The 21,511-nt window shown below is 40.4% G+C and overlaps 1 protein-coding gene across 30 annotated transcripts in view; it reads left to right on the forward strand.

Annotated features, from left to right (window-relative positions):
- Positions 1–21,511, forward strand: part of LOC143291129 (uncharacterized) — a 58,520-nt gene that overhangs the window by 26,007 nt on the left and 11,002 nt on the right. For 5 of the 30 annotated variants that reach the window (XM_076600770.1, XM_076600769.1, XM_076600773.1 and 2 more), the window contains 12 exons: positions 1,080–1,163; positions 2,378–2,461; positions 4,234–4,317; positions 5,441–5,524; positions 5,846–5,929; positions 6,616–6,699; positions 8,398–8,481; positions 11,031–11,114; positions 13,953–14,057; positions 14,968–15,051; positions 17,828–17,911; positions 19,656–19,766. In XM_076600770.1, the coding sequence (XP_076456885.1) occupies positions 1,080–1,163; positions 2,378–2,461; positions 4,234–4,317; positions 5,441–5,524; positions 5,846–5,929; positions 6,616–6,699; positions 8,398–8,481; positions 11,031–11,114; positions 13,953–14,057; positions 14,968–15,051; positions 17,828–17,911; positions 19,656–19,766 (1,056 nt within the window). The remainder of the gene's footprint in view (positions 1–1,079; positions 1,164–2,377; positions 2,462–4,233; positions 4,318–5,440; positions 5,525–5,845; positions 5,930–6,615; positions 6,700–8,397; positions 8,482–11,030; positions 11,115–13,952; positions 14,058–14,967; positions 15,052–17,827; positions 17,912–19,655; positions 19,767–21,511) is intronic. The other 25 variants (XM_076600778.1, XM_076600784.1, XM_076600772.1 and 22 more) reach the window with 24 other exon arrangements.

A 21,511-nucleotide genomic window follows, 5' to 3' on the forward strand; every position in this document is an offset into this window, starting at 1 on the left:
TGATGCTTTTCCCCTGCCCCCCTCCACCCACAACAGATCAATTATGTTAGGATTGGGTGTATCTGGAAATAGGGCTAACTTTGTGTGCCAAAGGGAAGTAAGTGCAGGACTTGGGGGATGAGAGGCGCAGCTGATTTTGGTATACTAGTCATTATTCTCTGTGTCTGTAGATAGGTTAATGTGGGTACTGCCTCTTCATTACCTTGTTTGTACGTTGGTCGACATAACTAGGTATCCTTAATAGTGTTGGCGCAGTGGTTTACCAGCTGTTCTTTACTGTGTATGTAGGATGGTTTACTCAATTAATGGTGATCCTTCAGAGTTTTAGATGGGCCAACTTCATTACTGGCTGTTTTTCAGTGTCTTTAAATTGGTTTGCTTGTAACTGATTTTATTTCACTCTGGTTGTAGATTGCTTTACATAACTGGTGTTTTTTTCCGGCTGGCTAGATTGGTTGGTTTGATTAATGGTTAATCTTTCACAGAGGTTTTTTTTTTTTTTCTTAATACCAGTTAACTTCATAACTGGCTGTTTTTCACAGTGTCTGTGGACTGGTTCACTTGATAATTGGTGACTGGTTGTCCTTGATGGTGTCTGGAATGGATTGCCTGATCAGTCAGACGCTGTGGACAGTTGACAGTCAATGGTTGTCAGTGGCTCTAGACTTGTGTGTCTAATGCCATTGTGCAGGACAGAAGGGTTAGCTGACTGGGGAGAATTTTCCTATCGGGACCTGACAGCAGACCATGCTTCATGTGCTTGTGATAGCAGGCCAAGTATACTATTAACCAGGTTTGTAGATGATCTTGGGCAGTGACTGGAACAGGTTTGTACACAGGTGTGAGTTTTCTTTGGTGGAAGAATAGAAAGTGTCTTTGCAATCCAACATGTTAGGCTAGCTTGACACAGAAAGACCAGCATGCCTGTCCTCTGTAGCATAAGGGATAGAGTGACATAAAAGTCAGTTCAGAGAAATAGCATGCATGATGATCGGTTGCAGTTCTGTGGGGATCTACTCCCTCTGATTGATTCCTTCATTTTGTTTTCCTCTGTCCTGACCGGGTGTGTCCGGCCACAGACGTGAGGGCCTTTGGGTGTTCCCTGTGCCATAAAGCCTTCAAACAGAAACAGCACTTGGACAAACATCTACAGTGTCACTCGGGTGAGGTGCCTCCTGTTCATTCTCTTGATTGTCCCTTTCTCTCCTTCCTTCCTGTACAGCAGCCCACATAGGTCAGTGTCATCTTGCAGGTGGTCTAGGACTGGTCCTGCTGCGTGGCAACGTAAGGTGGTAGATTTCTCTCTCATAGACGTCTTTGTTGAGGAAATTGGTTTGGAGTCATTGGCGGTATTTCTTCTCTTGCCTGTCGTGAAAAGGAACTAAGATAGTGTCACTTCCCAAAACTATGAATAGAGAACAGAAAAGCTGAGCTAGGTTCAGTCTGTGACATCTCCCTGCAAATAGCTCATCAACTGTGGTTTGCACCCTGTTTTATGTTTGTTTGTTTTTAAGATCAGTATTAGCCATGGTTATGTCACAGATGTAGAAACAAGAGACTTCTATTCAGGTGATGCAGGAGAGGACAGATATGAGAAAAGCTTTGCCAGCTTTGAGTGTTAAATCATTGGAGGAGATAGGCACAAGATGGAGTCAAATTCAGGTGCTCTGTGGTTGAAGCAACACACTTTGTGATAAGGTGTAGGTAATAGTGCAGACTTACATATATGACTTTTGTTGTTCCCATCAACATGCTAATAGTAATACAGTGTGAATGGTTGAATATATTAATTCTGGCATGTTTACCAAGAGAGGGAACAGTACAAATGCTGATGTCTTGAGATGTGTGTGGCTGCTGTGTCTCTCTCTTGGCATCATCCTTCCTCTGTCTGTCCCTGTATTGCTTTTTCTCCCTGTCTTTCTCTCCTTGCCTGTTTTTTCTCTTGTCTTGATATTAAAGAAATGGTTTTCTTGCCATCTTTACTGACGACTATGTGAAAGTTGTGAAACTACATGTTTTGTTATACATACTAAAAATTTGTCAGATGTTCTCAGTGTGGTATGTTCTGAAAACAGAAATTGTCACCATTATCAGTATATTTATATTTTGAAGAAACTGTTGCCGTTTGGGTGCTTTCTGTATGTAAGAATTGATAATAGTTTCCTTAGCTGTCCTAAATCATACGTTGATTGGCTGTGCTATTTGTATGGGATCAGTTAGATTTGTCATTCACCTACCCAGTGTGATGACGCTTGTAATTCACCAGGTAAAAGACCCGTGAAAGGCAGTTAATCCTTATTAAACCGCTTGTCCCTGTCAGTAGCTTCATGGGTTCTTTCTTTCCCTCTCTCATGCACCCTTTGCCTGTGGGCTACAGACCTGAGAGCGTATGGGTGTTCCCTGTGCCATAAAGCCTTCAAACAGAAGCAGCACTTGGACAAACATCTCCTGTGTCACTCGGGTGAGCTGCTTGCTATTCTCTCTTTTCAGCAGCCACATTGTGGCTCTGATTAGAGGCACTGTATCATTTTGTATGTGATGAATAAAGAGCTATGCATTTGATTAAAACTCCGTCATTTTTATATAAAAATTTATTTCTCATCATTATTTTTAACAGTGATCCTTTCAACTTTTTTGTGTGCTCAGAATTGTGGCCTTAGTTCACCAATGGAAATAATGAGCTTTTGAAGGAGAAAATCTTTCAGCTTGTCGAGGAACGCTGACATAACTTACAGATAAAAAGTTAATTGTCATCAGATAATCTGCGGTGTTTGGTTACAAAGTAAATGAGTGTACATAATTTTCTGTGTGGTTGGATGTCTGCATTAGTCAGTCAAGGACTGCATCCCCCCTTGTCTATTCACACGTGTGAGGTGTATCATTATAATGTTCTGTATGTGTATGATACCCAGCCTCTGTGATTTTAAGATAACAATAATGTGCGAGTTGTCATGTGAAAGTATTTGAAATACCCCAGTGCCCCCCACATCAGAAAGTTTGAAACTGACAGGGATAGATGAGCTATATTTTGGTGAATTTGTTACATTTAACTTTTTAGAAAACTCACACATTCAACATAGAAAATTGTTTTGCAATATTTTGAAACGCCATTATGCTTCACATCATATTTGAAATAGACAATGCAAGACGAGCTGTAATGTGGCAGATTTTGTCAAACATCAGACATTTTATAAAATATTTCACACTAAAAATATTTGTTTATAATTTAAGTACCTGAGGGATGCTCTCTTTTCCCCCCCTCCTCCCCAACCCCCTCTGCCGACACCATTGCGAAAATAAATTATTGAGCATTCTGCTGTTGGAATAAACAACAAAACAATGTAAATAGCATTTATATGTATGTTTGTTTTTTGTTTTTTTGAAAATAATACGAAGGACTTTGTGCAGCAATGAAGCAGCAGGGCACTGCTTACAGATGGTTGCCTACTGTTAAGGCAAATGTTTATAGGCAAATGTTTATAGATCAGTAGATGACTTTTGCAAGCATGCATTGAAAAGACCTTCTACGCAGAGCAGACTATGGAGTTAAGTTTTCAAAGTGTATTAGTAGGTCATGTGGTAAAAAATGGATATACATCAGTGGAGAGAGAACAGACACTGGATGACTACCTGTATGAGAGATGGAATACACATGGATTTAAACTTGCAGTTGAAGAATATGTAGTACAGGGTGGGTGCACATTCAAAGTGGACAGAATCGTACACCAGACATTCCTCGACCACTGATGAATATTTTTGGTTCTCCCTCTTTCTTCTGCTCTCCCTCTGTCTTCTTTTTTATTAGATTTTTTTAATGGTCTATAGATATCACTTTTTATCTTTGAGCTTTTTTCTGCAAGTGCCCAAAAATCTAGTGTTAAAAGTTTTTAAGATTGAGTTGTTGTTTTTTAAGAGTGCAGCGGTTTCAGGTGTGATATCTTATATTAGTTTGTTTATAAAAACCAAAAAGCTGTACACCGGCTAGAAACGAAGTTCAGCAATCCATTTGAAAAGAAAAAGAAATCATTCTTGAAAATAAAACGGCATCATCATTGGACATTCTCACTAAAAAGAGGACAGGGAAGTTTGTTGTTTTTTTTTAAACTGAACAGAATTGGTTACTTGAATGTAGATTAGAAGGTGTAGTTACTGTCCTGTATTACAGCTGGTCCGTCTTGACCCCCACCTTCCTTGTCTTTTCTTTGTCCTGTACCCTTCGCCTGTGGGCGGCAGACCTGAGGGCGTATGGGTGTTCCCTGTGCCATAAAGCCTTCAAACAGAAACAGCACTTGGACAAACATCTCCACTGCCATTCCGGTGAGCCAGTTTGGCTGCAGAGCCAGGTCACTGTTCATTTTTGTCCACTCAGGTGGAACACTATGCCACCTGTGTTGCCCAAAATGAACCCAAATCCCCATTAGCGGCCTGGAGCACAAGTCCTGCCTAGAATAGACATGATAGGAGCAAAAAGTCCATCTGGAGCAGTTCAATCAACAAAAGTTAGACTCTTCAGCTGTTTTAGTATGATATTTTAATAAAATTGCAGTTCAGATACTTGGTTTTTCGAATTTAACTTTTTTTTTGTTTCTGGAGAGGAGCTTATTGTTGAACTGAATTTCATCAGGAACTGTTAATGGAGAAACAACTGAGCTGAAGCAGATGCTTCAGAAATGAGAATTCTAAGGACTGAGAGCAGTTTGAGATCAGGAGTTTTTTTCTTTTTTTCCCGAATGTTTCTGTTTTTTTGACAAGGTGTCTTTGATTGGCCTGCTGTGTGTTTATGGCCATTTCTAGATTAGTGTGAAAACAAAATATAACAAACATCCTGATCTTTACATCATCCCACTGCCATGCTGTTGTTTGCAGTTAAACAGAATGTCTAGACTGTGTATGTGTGGATACAGTCTTAGTTATTCATGTGACAAGGAGTGTCCGTTCATTGTGTGTGTGTTTCTGGAGAATTGAGGACAGTTGGAGGACAGAGAACAAAAACCCACAGTAGAAACACCCACAAAGAATTTGAAACAGATTGCTCCAGTAATGAAATCGGGTATCACCAGTCAAGCATGTCTGGTGTATTTTTAGAGTTGCTGTGTTTATGTCTGCATATCTCTGTTTGTTAGGGTTTTGTGGGTTAGCTGTCAGTGTGGGTCATATTGATACCATTTGCCCAGCAAACAATAGCAGGATTAATAAGTGTTCATGAGCAAAACAGTGGGTAGTACATGATGGTACAATTGTGGAAGGAATCTCTAAAAGTCCATGTAAACACATGCGCGCACGCACACACACACAGAACCACACAGTAACACAAGAGCATGTAGCTCACTTTTTTTTCCTTCAAAAGAAAACCTCAGTTTAAACACAAAAAAGGCCATAAGTGAGGTGTGATGGTCTTTTTTTTTTCCCTCTGTCTTGCACCCTGTCCTGTGGGCGACAGATGTGAGGGCCTTTGCGTGTTCCCTGTGCCATAAAGCCTTCAAACAGAAACAGCACTTGGACAAACATCTCCTCTGTCACTCGGGTGAGCAGCCTTTGGCATCAGTCTCAACAGTTTTGCTCAGCAAACAATATAATAGGACTTGGATGTAGAAGGAATCATACACGCACACAGACACACACACACACACACACAAATACACACCACACCACACCACACCACACCACACACGCACACACACTACACTACACTACACAACACTACACTACACTACACTCGCACAGTCACATAAGTGCAGGTAGCTCACTTTTGAAATTTCAAAAGAAAGCCAGCACAGTACAAGGCCCGTAGAGGTGTGATGGTCTTTTTTTCCCTCTGTCTTGCACACTATCCCATGGGCAACAGATGTGAGGGCCTATGCGTGTTCCCTGTGCCATAAAGCCTTCAAACAGAAACAGCACTTGGACAAACACCTCCTCTGTCACTCGGGTGAGCAGCCTTTTGGCATCACTCTCAACAGTTTTGTTTCCCTCCAGTTGTTTTTTTTTTGGTTACAATTGGACAAGGATTACAAAGAATGGAAGTGTCTGCCTGCCTGCTTGCCTGTGGACTGTTATTTATCACAAGCCGCCCTATGCAGAGTAGAGTGTGTATGCATGTGTACGTTACATTTTTTTGGTTCCTGAATCGATTGTGGAGGATGGGGTATAGGTTACTAGTAAGAACATTCAAAAAAGTGTGGAGGAACAAAGCCTGTTAAGGAAATGCCTGAAACATTGTACACTGAAGTTCTGTTCCATTAAAAAGATGGAAATATCAGTTGAGCAGGTTTGGTACTTTTTTCTTTTTCTTTGTCAAATTAGGTTTTTATATATGGATAAGAGCTGTGCATACAGTTGGATCAGTTGACCACTTCATGGCCATAAGGTTAGCTCAGCAAGCTGCAAGATCTGTTTTATTTGTCAGTAGGCAAAGAAGTGGCTGAAAATGTGAAAAGTACAAGGGTTTTACATTACATATGCACACTCAGTGTCTCTTTTCTCCTCTGTCTCTCATACACATATTCACATAACTTGTTCCAGAGAACACCACATTTTAGAACACAAAAAAGGCCATAAGTGAGGTGTGATAGTCTTGTTTTCCCTCTGTCTTGCACCCTGTCCTGTGGGCGACAGATGTGAGGGCCTTTGGGTGTTCCCTGTGCCATAAAGCCTTCAAACAGAAACAGCACTTGGACAAACATCTCCTCTGTCACTCGGGTGAGCAGCCTTTGGCATCAGTCTCAGCAGTTTTGTTTTTGTTTTTTCTCCAGTTCTTTCAAAATTGGGCAAAGATCCCCAAAGGGAGTGGTGTTCACGCCTCTCTGTCTGTGCCTGAAAAGCCCATTTCTGGCCAGCTGCCAGACTGATTTTGGTATGACATGCATTAGTGCATGAAAGGACTTAAAAGAAAAATGTGGAAATGGAAAAGGCCCTGGGCCTTGCATCAGTATTGCTGGGAAGGTAAGGTGTGAACATACACCATGCTGAATTCATTTCTCAGAAAAATTACTGACTTTAGTCAGTCTGGATGCAAGTTGAACAGCTGTAGCTGCCAAAGTGATTATGACAAATGGAAAAGAGATAGCATTTATTGTGTTCATTCCAGTGTATTTGAAGAGGCTTGCACTGGAAGAGGTGTTCTGTACTTCTTTATTTTAGATACCACATCAACTGGAAAATCATTCATGTGGCTTGATAGGGCTTTTTGTTTTTTGCTAGTTAATTTATTTTTAGTGCTTCATTTATGCATTGTTGTAAAGAGAATGGGACAAATATCGATGCAGTGAATGGCAAAGGAATCTGTCATAACTGAAAGTTTCTCACATAAACTGAAGGCTTTCTGATTTATAGGAAGTCATACAGTGGAGTCCTCTTGACATAAGAGCCTGGGAACAGGAGAAATATACTTGTGTTTACCACTACTGGGGGGAAGAAAGTGGGGCCTCCCAGTGTGTCAAGTTGGTGGTGATGGTTAGTGAATGCAAAACAGTTCACAAGACTTTGCACATTCACCTGACCACATTTTCCACGGCTGTATGGACTGTGAAGCAAATCCAGGTCAGACCAACCACCAGTGAAATTCTTAAGTTCATTTAGTAATCACACAACAGAGCAATCAAACAATGGAATAGCCATGGTTCAAATGAAGTCCGTTGTGAAGTGTGTGATCTTAAACTGGTTTGTGAACTGGAGTAGTTAGTACACAGTGTCCGAGCTTATCAAAAACTGTAGTATTCATTTGAAAGTAACCATTCAAACCAACTCCTCTGCTTCATGAGCATATGATAACTGGTGTACCCTTGCAATTTGCTGTGTTTGATAGGATAATAGAGAAACAGATTATACAGGCTAATGTTAGCTGGACTCCACTGTATTTGAAACTCTTTGTAGTCACTGTACATGAAGGATTAGTAATCCACTGCTTATGTCTTAGCAGTTATTCTATGTGTATGGAATAGTATGTTTGCCTGTGACATCTTTTAGACTTGGGGTATTTGTTCAGACTTGTTCTTCTTCTTTTTTTTTTTCTTTTTTTTTCCCTTTCTTTCTTTCTTTTTTTTCTTCCTTTTTTTTCTTTTTTTTTTTTTTTTGTGTGGGTGGATGGGTAGTTTATTGTCCAGAGGGGTGGTTGGGGGAAGGTGGGTATTCCCAGCTGCTTACACATTGGGGTGCGTGCACATGTTCACTCAGAAGCTTCAGTCCTCTGAGCCTGGTCACACGATATGTCAGATATCTGCCAGACTGCTGAAAAACTGCAGTGGCATCAGTTACCTGTAGTGTTGTAATGAAGGTGTCCATGGCACCAGGTAGTGGTGGTGTTGTCCGTCTGTGATCCTGTCTGCCCCCCACCCCAGCTTTGCATTCCCCTCATTCATTCACTGTTTTCCCTTTGTCCTGATGAACTGGGGGCCACAGACGTGCGGGCGTACGTGTGTTCCCTGTGCCATAAAGCCTTCAAACAGAAACAGCACTTGGACAAACATCTCCAGTGTCATTCGGGTGAGCTGCCTCCTGTTCACTGTCTGATTGTCCCCTTGTCTTCAGAGCAGCTCTGATAGCTCAGTGCATTCGGCCATCTTGTCTCTCCGTCTGCTTTTTGGAATTTCTTTTGGGGGGCAGTTAGGGTTACAGTCTGTCTCACTAACAAACATCTTTCTGAACCAGACTGCATGTCTACCTCTGCTTCGTTACAATTAAAACTCTGCTGTCATCAGGAAGAATTTTGTATAAGCATCAGATCACAGCAAAAAGTAAGCTAATGGTTACTGATGTAGTTTTACGTTTTGTGACCTGTTTTGTATTTTTATATCAATTTTGGTATACTTATTTTACGTTTTTCATTACAACTCGCACTTTGTTGTTATCTTAAATTAGATGGGAAGAGATGGTGATTTAAATGAGGCAAGATGAAAGATTAGATATATACTGTTGTAGTTTGATGTGTTCAGTAGTATTTCTTCTTTACTTGTTTATCAAAATTATTCTAAACATTTTCCAGACTGGATCCCCTCCTCCCCCCCTTCCCAAGTGTGTTCAGTGATAAAAAGACAAAAGTACTTTCTCCAAGATGAGTCCTTTTGTCTTAAATCTGGCAAAAAAAAACAAAAAAACTTGCTGTCAGTACCCCCTCCTTCACGTCTTGCTTAACCAATCATACTGCATTTTTATACCAGCAGGTACACGATGGAAAAAGCAGTCGCTTGTCTGTGGCTTTGCTAAGATCAAGAATCCTTTCTTTGCTGTTGACATTGTACTAAATGATGAAAATATCTCCTTTTCCTTCTACTCCATGCTCCAACAATCTTCTTGATAATCTCTGTCTTGCTTTAGAGACTTAGAATATTTCAAAGTCCTGGTGTGCTTTATTATAAGTCTATTGAGAGAGACCACTTTGAAAATAGGAAAACCGATATTTAAGCCTGTAATGTAGTTGAAGACTTGTAATTGGATTGAGTTATATTGTGTCTTAGTTGTGAAACTTTTACCTCTCTTGAGAATTGTTCGCAGAAGTGATGGCACATGATGTGTTTACAATGTAAACATTTAGGATATGGAACCATCACAGACATTATCACACCTGATTAAAGGATAGTCAACTTCATATCTGATTAGTTGTCAACATGTTTTATAATCATTGTGTAAAACAGCGGTAGAGAAATTGAGCTCTTTTTCATGAAAATTAGGGAGAGAGGAACTGAGTTCTTTGTATTCTATGGCCCTGTGAGGCAGATATTTTTTTCCACTTTACATTCACTCTATCTTTAAAAAAAAATTCTTTCATTCCAAAGATCTGGCAGGTTTCACAGTATTTGGTTACTTGCACAAGTACTAACCAGTACAGATCCACCGTGTCCTTGTACAGCCAAGTGAACTCAGCTGAAAACTGTGCTTTGCTGAAAAAAGAGTGACTGTCAACATTTTGACACATACTTTGGAGATTTGTTCAGTTCATAATCATTTTGGTTGTTTCTGTCAAGGGTTTAGAAGTTTACTCAATCGTAGGAGGGTATAGAATATATATATATTCACCAGGTGGTTGGATTTCAGGACAGGTGACCAATCTAAGCCAGTCACACCGTACAAGATGAGCCATTTGCATCATAAGCAAAATGGCAGGTCATGATTGATGTTGTGAAAGAGAAGTATCAGAGGAGTTTGATTGATCTGGAAACAACATGAAGATTCCTTTATTCATGCATGAAAGTGTATCTTTGCATATTACACTGGAAGTATGTGAGCAGTAAGGCATGATTTCAACTTAAACTTGTCGTCAAACTTGTTCATACATTATCTGGCGTGACCTTTTTTTTTTCTTTTTTTTCTTTTTTTAATCCTTTATTTCTATTTTATTGCTCAATTAATCTGATCAGATCTTTTCAATTAGTTATACTGTCTTGGCTGCCTATAGATACAACCATAATCATGAAAATGACCAAAATTGAGCTTTTCAAACAATACAAGGAGTAAAAACAAACTACAAAAACAATACCTGTGCATTGTCTGGAGTACTGATACATGGTCCTCTGTACTTGGTTTTCACTTGCATTATATGTCTTGGAACTTGGGGTTGTGAGAGGAGGGGTGAAAGGGAAAGGTAAGAAGTGGGTTTTGTGAAATGAGCCAGGATGATTCTGGATGATCCTGACTACTCCCCTGGAATAGAAAGTTACAAATGCCCACTTGAAGACCGGTCACCAACATACATCTCCAGTATGTTGCACATTTGAGTTGGTCACAAACGCACAGTTTCCAACTGAAAATTCAACATTGAGCTGTCATTCCTGAAAGGAAGGTCAAAGATAAAACTGGTCATTCTGAGGTGGATCCTGAAGACTGCCATGGTTGAAAAATTAAAGACTTAACAGCAGATTGAGACAGATAATCGAGACCCTTGACAGTTTCAACCTCCTCTTCAGACTGAATGCTGTGAAACCTGCCACCACCCCACCCCATCCCCCTATCGTCTGTTGAGCTCCTCTCTCATTTCTTTCTGTTTGTCTGTCTGTCTGTCTTGTCTCCCTGCATGCACTGCTGGGTGCGGTACACAGACGTGAGGGCGTTTGCCTGCTCGCTGTGTGATAAGGCCTTCAAACAGAAACAGCACTTGGAAAGGCATCTGCAGTGTCATTCCGGTGAGCTGCTTGTTGTCTGCACACTCAAACCTGTCTAGGGCAGCCACTCAGAGCCAACACTCTCCCCTGACAGGCCACACCACTAACAGCACAACCCTGTCTCTTCTTTTTACTACCCCCTAGCAGAAACTGCATCACGTCTTCCCCCCACACATACACTAAGTGGAAGGGAGGAGGAGGGTTGGTGGGGTTTTTTTTTTTTTGTTTTTTTTTTTAACCCCCAAAATTAAAGTTTTAAATAGAAATATTGACCTGAGTTTAAATTTTGAGAAGGGGTAAAATGGAAGTCGTAAACAGGATTGGGTTTTGAAATTTTTCACCACAGTGAAAATGGCTCTTGGCAGAAATTTTACCAAAGAATGTCTCCGCTGACTTAGAAGTAGAGTGATCAGGAAACATTGACAGGTGATAAAAATCTATAATTCATTTTTCTTCTTCTTCTTCTTCTTCTGCGTTCGTGGGCTGCAACTCCCACGTTCACTCGTATATACACGAGTGGGCTTTTACGTGTATGACCGTTTTTACCCCGCCATGTAGGCAGCCATACTCCGCTTTCGGGGGTGTGCATGCTGGGTATGTACTTGTTTCCATAACCCACCGAACGCTGACATGGATTACAGGATCTTTAACGTGCGTATTTGATCTTTTGCTTGCGTGTACACACGAAGGGGGTTCAGGCACTAGCAGGACTGCACACATGTTGACCTGGGAGATCGGAAAAATCTCCACCCTTTACCCACCAGGCGCCGTCACCGAGATTCGAACCCGGGACCCTCAGATTGATAATTCATTTTATTTCAGGGAATATTTCATAAAAAGAGGTTTTCCTATACTTGATGAAGGATTTTTCTGTATGCTTCACAATTCAGATGTGTAATTGGTGATGGTGGCTCATGGATTGTTGGTTATTGTACCAGTTTTACGGCCATATTTAAGGGCACTAGTTAGGCCACTTACCCCTTGGATTTAATTACATTTACAGTATGTTTCTGACACATTTTAAAGGTAAGTAACTATATATTTCTCATCATCTCTAAATTGAATTGTGCAAATGGTCACAATGAAATGTTCGTTCAGCCATGAAAATTTTCAGTTGTGCCAGGAAAGGATATGTTTGTCAAATGAATTCCATGGAAACAAACAAGCCCCCCCCACCCCCCAACACACACACACACACACACACACACACACACACACAAAGCGACAGAGGAAAACAATATTGGGGGATGTTTACTCAATATTATGAGAAATTAGTGCAACTGTTGGTTATGCACACAGCTAATCAAAATATGACATGAAATCCCGCCTGCTCAGTGGTCTTCAACTGCAGCAGTAAGATTTTCTCCCCCACCCAATATGTCTGAAGATGATTCTAAAAGCACAACAGGAATCAGTGAGGGGTCTGTTTGATTCCATTCTCTTCATACAGTACATATGTTGACACTGTGACAGAATACAATGTGTTGTGCCTGGCTTTGGGGTATTGTGCCATTGTACAGGCTACTCACGTCTGTGAAATGGGAGGTGGACGAAGTCAGTTGAGATGGAGGGACCTGAGAGTGCAGTGCTATTGAGTGAAGTGGCTGTAGCAGACAGATTTGACTGTGTACATACATTGCTCTTTGGGTAGTCCTCTGGCTGATACAGTTCTGTGTCCTGTCATCTGACCCTCCCCTCTCCCCATTACACACCGCAATACCCCCACCCCCAGGCCTCCACTCTCCCTTGATAGGCCTCTACCAGTTTGTTTCAGTTCGTAAGGAATAGTTTTTTAATTCTTATTTTTCTTTTTCTTTTTCTTTTTCATCAACAAGCATTTTATTTCTTTGGTGTTTGTGTTTTCTTTTAACTGGAAAAATGACACAGCTCACACTTACATGAGTGTGTGTATGTGCGAACATGTGTGAGCGTATGTTAAAACACTAGTGGTATTGAAAGTTACACAACCTTAGTCAAATGGGTACTCACTTTTTTTTAAGATATGTGTATTGTATGTGTTTTTGGAGGGGGGAAAAGCACATCGGGATTGAATTAAAAACTGATAGTGCTTTGTGTAAGAGAAAGATCAGATGCATTTGTAACCTACGTGCGACCTTTTCCTGATATCATCTGCAAAAAATAATAAATATAACAAAAGCAAATGTATGGGTTGTATTTTATGATTCATTAGTAAATATGTTTTATGTCATCAGTCCTAAAAGTAACACAGTATATCCTTCAGGTAACAGAGCAATCTTTGCCAGATCCTAATCTAAATCATACTTCAGATTTTATTTATCTGTTTGCTAGTCCTTCATTTTGTATTCTTTTGTTTATTTTTTATCAAACTCTCCCTAATTGTCAGAAAGTTTACATAACTTTGATGTTTTTTTGTGTTTTTTTCTTCTTCACTCCTTTGAGAAAGATGTGTGTGGGTGTTTGTATTGTTATTGTAGTACAGTTCGCTAAAGAGCATTGTAACCAGATAACCTTAACAATTGTATTCGTAAAACAGTTGAGCTCATTACAGTTACATTTTAGGGATAACTTGTGTTTAAGTGCTATAGATTTGATAATGAAGAAATCTGTTTATGAAGAAAATATATATTTAAAAGAATGAGTTGAATTAATAAAAGTAGGATGAAAAGGTGAGGTCATTATTCTACCTGCCACTCTTCGTTTGACTGTTCGGTTTACATTCATAATTACACTCCACTTTTGGCAGGTACTTTATCTTTTTTGTGTCTTTTTTTTAATAATTATATTTTTTCATTATCATTTTTTGAATACATCAGATTGATCTGTGTATGTTTTTCTTTTTTGCTGTTGACTCCTGTTCAGTCTCATCTGTGATCACAGATTCTCTGTCTGCTGACACAGATCTGAAGCCGTTCATCTGCTCGCTGTGCCATAAGGGCTTCAAACAGAAACAGCACTTGGATAGGCATTATCAGTGCCACTCGGGTGAGCTGTTGTGGTGCACACAGTCAAACCCTCCACGGCGGCCACCCTCAAAAGTAGAGGACAGTGTTGTGGTGAAAGAGGCCACCCCATGGCTAAGGGCCCCATTGGACCCTCCCTGTGTGGTCTGAGGAAGGGGGAGGGGAGGGCACGATGACCTGCGTAGCAGTCGACCTGTCTGGGGGGTCACTTTTCCCTCTTGTCTCTTGGGTGGCCGCCTTGGATGGGTCGGACTGTTACGTGTTTTTGTTCTGGTCATCGGTGTTGTGTCCCGACTTGTCCTGTTGGGTCTGGTGGTCCTGTCTCTTTGTCCTGGTCCCCAAGGCTGGTAGGAAAAGAGGAGTATGGAAGAGGTATGCTTGTGTGTACAAGTTGGGCAATGTTCTGATGCCACCGCTGTTTTTAAATCTGTTCCTTTTGTTTTTATAATAAAAAAAAATAAATAAATAAAAGGAAAGGGAGGAGAGGGGGAAGGAGAAAGAAAAGAGGACCTTTGTGGCTGAAGAAGCAAAGTGACATGTGGCACCTCTTGTAAAAATGTGCAGTGGCTGGGATTAGGTTCTGCGAGTTATCTTGTGATATCTGAGGCAAGTTGGGGATAGTCATGTATTTTCCATTTGAAAAAAAATTGTTTTGTAACTTGGCTTCTGTTTACTTAATTTTTTTTGACACAGTTGAGACCATGATAAATATGATAAATAAATTTTCTTGTTGCCAAATGGATGCATTTTTCTGTGCAATTGTCACAAAAAGAATTTCTAAAATTTCAGTCATTTAGTTATATATATACCAATTGTATTATGGTATATATATATATATTTTGACCCCTTAAAGGCCCAGTGTTGTGTTTGTGGTGTTTTCCTGTTATTTGTGGGTGTCTGTGTGACTAACCACAAGCCCCCCAAATCTGCAGATGTAAAGCCGTATTCCTGCACAATATGTGATAAAGCCTTCAAACAGAAGCAGCACTTGGACAGACACCATCTGAGTCACACTGGTGAGCTGATGTTTTCTTTTTGTGTTAGTTGAAAGCATTGTGTGCTTTGGGCAGTGAACCTGTAGTTCTTCAGCAGGCAGCTTTTTGTATCCATCCGTGTGCATCATGACCATCGTGTAGTTCTTGTCCAAGACGGAACCTACCCATCATCATCTTCATTCTCATTCATGCTTTGAAGAAAAGAGCGTTCTCTTCCTTTGTCTTTGATTGTCACCCCGCCCCCCTGTGCTGGAAGTGTTGGTGAGCACTAAATGTTACGTGACAGTGTTGTATGAGCATGTTGTCGGCGCACTGCGTCAAGTGGAGAATTGGAATCTGCAGGACATAGGAGGCATCGGCCTAGCCTTGAGGGTAGCATGGTCTGTGTTCTTTTCCATGGCAGGTTGTATGCACCCCAGCGACTTTTTTGTGTGGTCCCATAGTATGTAGGACAGTGCGGAGATCTGATCCACCTGAAGAATATGCACCATCTGCAGGATCACATGCCGTTATTTGATGTAATTGGGGCAAGACATTCATTTATGATAGACATTTTTGCTCTAGTGTCTTGCTTTTTGTCTTTTGGAAGAGAATTGTGGACTAAGATTAGGTAACATGAAATGTGGATTTGTTGCCGATATAGTGATGTCCTTTGATTTATCAAACTTAGGAGAGGACCTCAGTACATAGGCATCATACAGGTGGTATCTGTTTTTGGATATGGCGTAGGAAGGGGGAAAAGGAAGAGGGGTGCTGAGGAGGGGGTCAAATTATTTTTTTTATTAAAGTGTTTTTCCAGTTGTGGAGAGGAAATGCATTTTATTGAGACGTCCCACAAAAGTGATGTGCCCTCAGCAAAATCAAAATTCATTCTGTTATAGGTAATATGGGAAGTGGTCTACATTCTTTACATCTAGGTTTTTTTGGAACTGGATAAATGATTCTATTTTGTCCAGTTTTATCAAAACTTAATCATCTTTACCACAATGATTTTTTTTACTCCAAAATATCTGAGGCTGCTCCTTGGCTTGGCTAGAAATTTTCACTTCTCATGTGGCGGGAAGTTTTATTCTTCATTACCTTGTAAGAGATCTGGTTTGGTTGGCCAGTGCCAAGAAATAAGAGATTATTAACAATGTTATTGGGAATGCTCCAGCCATTAGTAGGCTTCATCATTCTTTCTTTTGTAATCTTGTGTGTGTGTGCGTGTAAATGTGAGGAAAAATTGAGTCTGTGACATTGCTGCTGTGCTGACTTTTGCATTTATAGAAGTGTAAGAAGGCTTCTTTTTTTCTCCCTGGTTACTGGTTTGTCATGATGTAACCCACCACAAGGTTTAGATCTTTACTTTTTTTTCTCTCTCTCTCTCTCTCTCTCTTTTAGTCGTTAGTTGGGATTTGTCTGTCATCATTCTTAGACCATGATTTCACTAAAGAGAGAGAAATAAAAAAAATAAAAAAACCCAACTAATACAGTGACCAGTTGCACAAAATGTACCCTTCCCCCACCCCTTCCCTTTTCTCTGTAAGTCTCTCTGAAGTCCGCTTTAATGCTGCTTTCTTGTCAAATGCATATTGCATCAGACTTTTCCCCCACATAAGAACCTAAAAACTGTATGCAAACTTCCCTCCCTGCCAAACTGTCCATTGTCATCTGCCTGTCTTCTACTTGTTGCACTAACATTGATGGTAGCTATTTGCTTAATGAAAATGGAACTGAAGAATGTGGATGTATTGTGCCACAGTGGTCAGTGTCATGGGCTGATGACTACAAGGTTAAGAGTTTGAATATCTTCACAGACAGAAATATTATTTAGGGTTTTGTTGGAGTCAGGGTTTCTGAAAGGAAATGATAAAGTGGCTAATAATGGTTATTTTAAGTGTTTCAGTGAATTTCCTATTGAGCATGTCGAACTTCGGAGGGGAAAAGGGTGGGTGATGCATGTCATGGCTTTTACATATTTAAAGATGACAAAGCTTAGAATATTCCACCCACATTTCCCCTCTGGTGGACTTGACATGAAAGGTTCACCTGCATTGTCATTCCAGCAGTTGTGATTCTTCACTGGTTCATGCTTTGAGTACATTCATATCAGTCTGGAAAATGCACGTGTGAGATTGCATGACATACACTCAGTAGTTACTCCTGTTATTTTATCCATATCATTTATCAGATGTGCTGTGCTGTATGTTGGTGTCATTTATCCTGTACTGCAAATTAAGGTACCCTGTTCTCTTGTACTGCATCTATTGCTACGCTATTGCCATCAACTGGAGCTGGGATTCTCCAGCTAAGTGTGCTTGAGTGGTGGGTAATGAGCAGTTCAAAATGTGATTGTGCAGATAAAAATTGGCTTAAATAGTTGTTAAGTAGCAGTAGCATGTCTTGTTCCAGCAATTGTGTGGGGAAAGCAGCAGCTGCCCTGTGTAGGCCTTAGGTTGATAGATTAATAATTGACAGCAGAGAATTAAGTCAACTTTTTAGTTACTTGCACTTCCTCTTGTCTTCTTATTTTCTGTATTTTATTTCTCTCTTTCTATCTCTTTTTTTAAAATTAAAAAAAAAAAACTGCCCTCCAAAGAAATTTCTTTTCTTATTAACTTAAATTGGAATTACTGACAGCTTTTTTTTTTATAATTTTTTTTTTTTTTTTAATTTTTTTTTTTATGTTGCTAATCTTGTCTACCAGTTTTATGCGAACACTGCAAGTGTTTGGCAGAGTGTGTGTGCTCAAGGCTGGCAGTGGCCGTGCGGAATTGTTGACAGAGGTCACTGTTGCTGATGTACCCATTTTCAGGAGAGAAGCCATATGCCTGCCACATGTGTGAGAAAGCCTTCACCCGCAAGCAGCACCTGGACCGCCACATCAAAATGCACACAGGTCAGTCCTCCTAGCACACTGACTGACTGCAGCCTGTCGTTAGTTGTCTGAGGGACGCATTGAATGTAAATTGCGTTTCGGTTGAGGTAGGGCAGAGGAATTTCATGTTCCTGTCTGTGTGCTGTCTCAGTGGACACTGCAGTCGAAGCAGATAAGTTAGTAATGAAGTGCAGCAGGTAGAGAATTCGACTCGAGCAAGGATGTACAGATTTTTTTGATTTTTTTTTCGGGTGCTTATAATGGCAAATAAATGGTTTTATGGATGAAGTGGTTGTGGAGAATAAGTGACAAATATTGGTTTTCTCAGTGTCTGGATATAACAGTGTTCTCTTGCTCACCCTGTTTTACCATGGTTAACTTATGAGTTTGATGAGTTTGACTGGCCTGTCTATACTTGATCTGTTAGTAATGTAACTCGTGATTTTAAGCATTTGAAGACAAGGGTTATAATTATATAGTTTTCCCATCATCCTAATCCAAGTAAATGTAAACTGCTACTACCTTGAAAACGTCGTTGTGAGTGTACACATATAAAAGAGAAAATACTTTTGTTTGAAATGTTTTGATTTATGCTTTTGTTTGGTTAATAGTTGAAAAATAGGATGCACATACCGAAATGGGAACAGTGAACATAGTTTTATACAAATAATGCAGAACTTTTTGCCTATTAACACAAAAATGGCAGGTTCCCCAGGGGAAAATAAAGATACAAAATGCACTGAAATCTGACTTTCCAAGTTTGGCAGTGATCAGGATAGATTACAGTTGGAAGATTGATACATTGATAATTAGTGTTGTCATCATCAGGTTGTCAATAAACCATTTCATGTGAGAAAGCCTTGCTGTTTGTCTTTTTTTATTATTTATTTTACTCTATCTGTGGATGTTGACTCTTATTTGATATGTGCACCACAGTGCCTAGTACTAAAAAACAAACAACACACACACACACACACACACACACACACACACACACACACACACACACACACACACACACACACACACACACACACACACACTTAATAGGATACTGCACACAGTATTGATGCATATTCTTCCTTGGTGTGGTTCTGTGTAATGATTGGCATTATTTGGGTTTATGACTTTTTCATGACAACACATTTCAGCAACTTACTTGTCATTTGAGGTAATAAACACATTCTTTCTCTCATGTGTTCATTTTTTTCCTTTTTTTCTTTTGTTTTTATCTCCTGTGGACAATAATGTATCATATTACAGCAACAAAGAAGTATTAAAAAAAAAAAAAAAAAATCTTGCAGCACAGTCGAAATAAAAATGTACTGTCAGACATTCATGTTTATATTTATTATTCTTTGTATATTATCTGAATGGCAAGGGTTTTATTGGGAAACCAAACAGCCAGCCAAATCCAGCAGCTAACAGACTTAATGGTGAAGCGAGGACTGAATGCGAGCTCTTTGCCCTTACTGCATTCAAGCAAATAACATCTGATGGTAAACTCCACATCACTCCCACCGTGCTGAAAGTTGTTGTCATCTCCAGTACAAGGTAATGGTATCCTGCAGCAATGCCTTCACTGACTCAAAACTGTACTGTAAAAGTATGGCATAATCTGTCCATCTTCTCATTGTGCACGGTCAGGGCTGTGATGAAGATACGCTGCCCAATCCAATTCCTTCACAAAACCTAATAGTGTGGTACAATGTAATAAAGTTGGCAGTGTCAGTCCCACCACAGTGTAGTATTGTGTTTGACACAGGGGAGCTGGAACGCACATACAAGTGCCACGTGTGCGAGAAAATGTTTTTCCGCAGCCACCACCGCGACAAACATCTCAAGTCCCATGGCATTTCTGCCTTGGAGACCAAGAGTGAGTTATGCTTGTTGGTTGTTGGATGACGCTTTGCACTCTGCACTCCTCTCTGCCTGGCTGGCTCCGGCCACCGGTCAGGGCTGACACTTGATTCGTGGTTCTCCTGGGCCCTGCTTCCCTTCCTCTCTCTGCACTTTGTGGCAGGCTGGGGTGCCGGTCCTGGTTCACCGGCTGTAGGCCACTGCTTCTGCACTGTATGCTTTTCTGTCTCTGGCCCTGAGGGGTCCGTGCTGGACCTGCTGTAGACCCCTGCTTCTGCACTGTTTTCACTGGCTACACACCCTGTACTAGTGCTTGCTGCCCTCTGCAGTACACAACACTCTTTTCTCCCCTGCATCTGTCTTTTCTCTCCTCCTCCTCCACCCCCCTGTGCCCCTTGTACCCCTTCTGCCACCCCCCTTCCCCCCTATCTCCCCCTCCTTCAATCCCCTTTCCCTCATGGGCAATTTCAGACTGGATTTCTTTGGCTGTGTAGGCAAGAGTCCAGCCTATTGCACACTTTTCATAAAACCTTTGGGGTTTTTTTTTCTTCTTGTGGAATGTCCAGTTTCTATTTTTGGTCCAGTGTTTATGTAATGATCATGTAAGGTTTGGGGGGCAAGCCTGAACTTGTGACCAGAGTAAACAGATGTGAAATGAGATAAGATGGAGGAAAGATCAGGTGTTTTTTTTAAATTTTTTATCATGATCTCTGCTGTGACAGAGATTTTGAGGCAAGTCTTGGTGCACTTCCTGTGGCTGTCCATACCACAGGTGCTTTTCACATGGCTGTGCCAGAAACCCATGGATAGAAAGATGAAACTGATGTTACATTGGTAAGCATCATAGATGAAACTGAGATTGGAAAGCACCAAAGCTTATCTAATGTTTTTATGTTAATGTTACTGATAGGTTCACACGAAAAATTATGCACAGTGCTTTCCGAAGACCCTACCTGACTACACCATTGAAATTATTTGAGATGTGAGTCTTTGAGCTCTTTTCAGATGGCTTTTTCTTCCCCCCCCCCCCCTTTTTTTGTAGTTTACATTCCTGTATTTCTTTTTACTTAAGACTTTTGGTATTGTTTAATTATTGGCTACTTGACATTCATTATCTGTCTGTTGCTGTTGCATTCACCTGTTTCACAATTTTATGAAATTCTATTTTTTAACATTAGGAATTGCAGATGCTAAATCCCATTTTCTCCCTCAATCATATATCATTGTCCTCACAACGTGCACATAACATTCCATTGAAACCAGTGGCCATAGTTCCACTGTCATCTTCAGCTCTTTTGCACTTCCTTTTTAGATTGCCATGCACATGAAGTACTGCTTTGAACGTATAACCGTAAAGATGTAGAGTAAGGTGGGTTTTCCTGTGTTCTTGGTGGGTAGTTTTGGAGAAAAAAGAAACCTGCTTGATTCCAATTCAACCACTTCTGTTCATCAAAGAAAGCTAAGAATTATGAAAGCAGCCCAGATGAGATGTCATCTTGTGTCAACATGTGCAATTGTTTGAATTGATGATAAATGATTTACTTGATTTGAGCATGATCTTTAGCATTTCTCTTGAGTTTTTTGTGATAAGACTTTTTTTTTTTTTTGTTGTTGTTTTTTTTTTTTTTGGATACCATCCAGTTAGTTGAACCATGCTTGTGTTCATCCATCAACCATCAGAGTATATCTCATTGCTTGTGTCGACCTGATCGCTGTTGCTTTTGGCTTTGGTGTGAAATGTGTGCACTGGTCTCGTGATAT

This window comes from Babylonia areolata, chromosome 16, assembly GCF_041734735.1.
Source record: "Babylonia areolata isolate BAREFJ2019XMU chromosome 16, ASM4173473v1, whole genome shotgun sequence".
Taxonomy (NCBI): domain Eukaryota; kingdom Metazoa; phylum Mollusca; class Gastropoda; order Neogastropoda; family Buccinidae; genus Babylonia; species Babylonia areolata.